This window comes from Perkinsus marinus (assembly GCF_000006405.1).
Source record: "Perkinsus marinus ATCC 50983 genomic scaffold scf_1104296975500, whole genome shotgun sequence".
In the NCBI taxonomy this organism is placed as follows: Eukaryota; Perkinsozoa; order Perkinsida; family Perkinsidae; genus Perkinsus; species Perkinsus marinus.
In genome coordinates this window covers 10,441-12,995 of record NW_003200768.1, presented here as the reverse complement: position 1 = coordinate 12,995, position 2,555 = coordinate 10,441, and the positions used below count along the sequence as shown (strand labels likewise).

General features: G+C 45.7%; 2 protein-coding genes across 2 annotated transcripts in view; both read left to right on the top strand.

The window, feature by feature from the left end:
• Pmar_PMAR001969 (DNA replication licensing factor MCM2, putative) overlaps positions 1-621 on the top strand; it is a gene marked incomplete at both ends in the record, with an annotated part of 4,541 nt that extends 3,920 nt beyond the window's left edge. The window contains 5 exons of the mRNA XM_002765391.1: positions 1-11; positions 71-119; positions 168-295; positions 342-447; positions 499-621. The exon at positions 1-11 is cut by the window's left edge and continues 4 nt beyond it. Of these exons, the coding sequence (XP_002765437.1) occupies positions 1-11; positions 71-119; positions 168-295; positions 342-447; positions 499-621 (417 nt within the window). The remainder of the gene's footprint in view (positions 12-70; positions 120-167; positions 296-341; positions 448-498) is intronic.
• A 1,046-nt stretch (positions 622-1,667) lies between these two features.
• Positions 1,668-2,544, top strand: Pmar_PMAR001968 (hypothetical protein; the record flags this gene model as incomplete). Its single annotated transcript, XM_002765390.1, has 3 exons — positions 1,668-1,970; positions 2,019-2,136; positions 2,393-2,544. 3 exons carry the CDS (start codon positions 1,668-1,670, stop codon positions 2,542-2,544), a joined length of 573 nt encoding a protein of 190 aa, XP_002765436.1.
• Between the last annotated feature and the right edge of the window lie 11 nt (positions 2,545-2,555).

The window sequence follows — 2,555 nt, the reverse complement described above, 5'->3', positions numbered from 1 at the left end:
TTTATCGTAAGGTGAGACATATAGAGTCGATGATCCGTATGGCTGAGGCTAGTGCTAAGATGGAGCTTAGAGACTACGTCACTAGTAAGGACATTGATCATGCTATTGCTACTATGCTGGTAATATATTCTACGGTGTGCCCTATAGTAGGCCGTTGTCATATTCAGAGTTCTTTCATCATGACACAGAAGCATGCTGTAGCTGAGAGGCTCCGTAGGAGGTTCGAAGCCAAATACATCTCTAGCGTAACAGATCATAACGAGCTGTTGCACTTCATGCTTAGGAAGATGTTCAAGTAGTAATATACTAAGTTTTATGACTCATTACTCTCGCTTTCTCAGACAACAAATGGATTTGATCCTGCTTACTACTGGAATCGGTAGGGATGCGGCTGATGTTGATGACGCTGACATGCCCGAAATAACCATCGACAAAGGAGCGTTTATTGTGAGGAGGCTTCAAACCTGTGTTATTGGTAATGGCTGTTAACCCACTTAGCATGAGGCTCAGCAAGCTGATCTGAGAAATGTCCGTGAGTATATGGAATCAGCCTTGTTCGCTGAGGTCTTCACTCTCGATGAAGATGGGAAGACTATAAGACGGAAGGCCGTGGCTGCTTAGATAAGACCCCGACAATGCATGACCACTAATTTGAATTTTCAGAGTTTCGATCTCATCTCATGGATGATCATAACGACATCCTCCTGATCTGTACTCATTGGTATTGAGTTACGGCATTGGATTTGCTTTGGAACAAGCTCTCTCCTCCCCAGCTCTCTCTTGGACCCTTTGTCATCGCATATCATGCCTCAGCACTGACTGCAGCTGCATCAGCAGCACCAGCAGAGTTAGGAGAAGGAGAAGGAAATGCCTGTCTCCATTCCCTCGTTACACTGCTGCTTTTACCACCGAAACCCGCGTCCTAAGATGTGCTCATGACAGGAGTATATGAGGTCAGCCAGTGGGCCAAGAGTTGGGGGAATAAATCTCTGGGAAATCAGAGAATGGCTCATGTGGGTGGGATAAGGATGGCGACAGTGACTGGAAACCTAGCGAGAAGTGGGAGAATCGGGTTAGTCAATATACGTCAGGAAGTATCGACAATGTTGCTCAGAATGATAGTGACAAATCGTTGCAGAGAACTAAGGTAAGTCCTTGAGAAGTTACAGCCTATGAACCCCAGGATTGGGGTGAATCACAAAGGTTGCTCAACCTTTCAACTGATCAAGTCTGTGGCTCATGGACGGGCGTAAGGGGATTGGTCAGCTTGTTGTTAAGGGGAACACATGCACTGCCGCATTAAAATGGTAGTACAGTATCTAAGTCATCGAGGTTATCCATCCTAACATGTTTTCGTGCTCTACTTGTTGATGTTGCCTTGTTCGAGTGCAGTTCGGGGGAGCATTCTTTCATAATCTATCTATAGTACCATTTTATACAGAATCTATCTCCAACTAATTACCAATTGTTATAACTCATCAATGGCCTCACCTCGTAGACCCCAATGCCGACTAAGTTTTGACTTAGGTGTTAGCGTAACAGCAGGAACGCATGGCATGTATCTAACTCTGATTGAGCTTGGTTACCATGGTTGTGCGCTCAATCATCAAGTCACAGAATCAGCTGTATCTACCCATAAACACAAACCTATCGGCAATATTCCTCACATGGTCATTCCAGTCGGGAGCGAAGAGGAGTACCGCGCACTCAAGCAGTTGAGCAGCTTCGGTCTTGGTGGTATAAAGGACGGTAGCTCCTCCTCTTCCTCATTCATCATCCTGGATCGCATCACTGTTAACATGGCCCGGTCAGAGAGCTTATGCCATCTGGAGAGGCTACAGGATTATGATATTGTTGCATTACGACCTGAGAGTGATTCTGTTATATGGACACTACTTGGCGATGAGACACTCCGGAACCAAGTTGATGTCATATCCCTCGACTTGAGCCCCAATGGAGCTTCTGCGCAGGTAATGCTTTGTTTCCAATGGTGATACGGCAATGTTTAATCTTTCAAGGTTACCCTGAAACGTGGTCTGGTCGAGGCGATCCGCAAAGCAGGTTTGTTTATAGAGCTAGATTTGGGCGAGTACATGAGAAGCCTTGGTGATCAACGGGCTGAGATACTGGCACGGGGTAGTAGTAGTAGTAGTAGTAGTAGTAGTAGTAGTAGTAGTAGTAGTAGTAGTAGTAGTAGTAGTAGTAGTAGTAGTAGTAGTAGTAGTAGTAGTAGTAGTAGTAGTAGTAGTAGTAGTAGTAGTAAGAACTTATGGGGGCATGCGGCATGGATGGCTATATCATGTGTTTCTCCCATCGTAAATATCACCCAAAGAGGGAGCATTCTTACTCCAATGGCAAGCCTCTCATATCTCTATTCCTTCTCCTGCCTTAGGCGCCTACATTCTACGATGGTCTGGTCATGGTGATGGGGTAATACTTACCTCCGGTGCCCGAAATATAATGGACGTTCGATCTCCTACCGATTTCGACAATTGGGGCCGGGCTTGTCTCGAGGAGGTTCACATCGATCACGTCGATTCATAACGACATCAGAG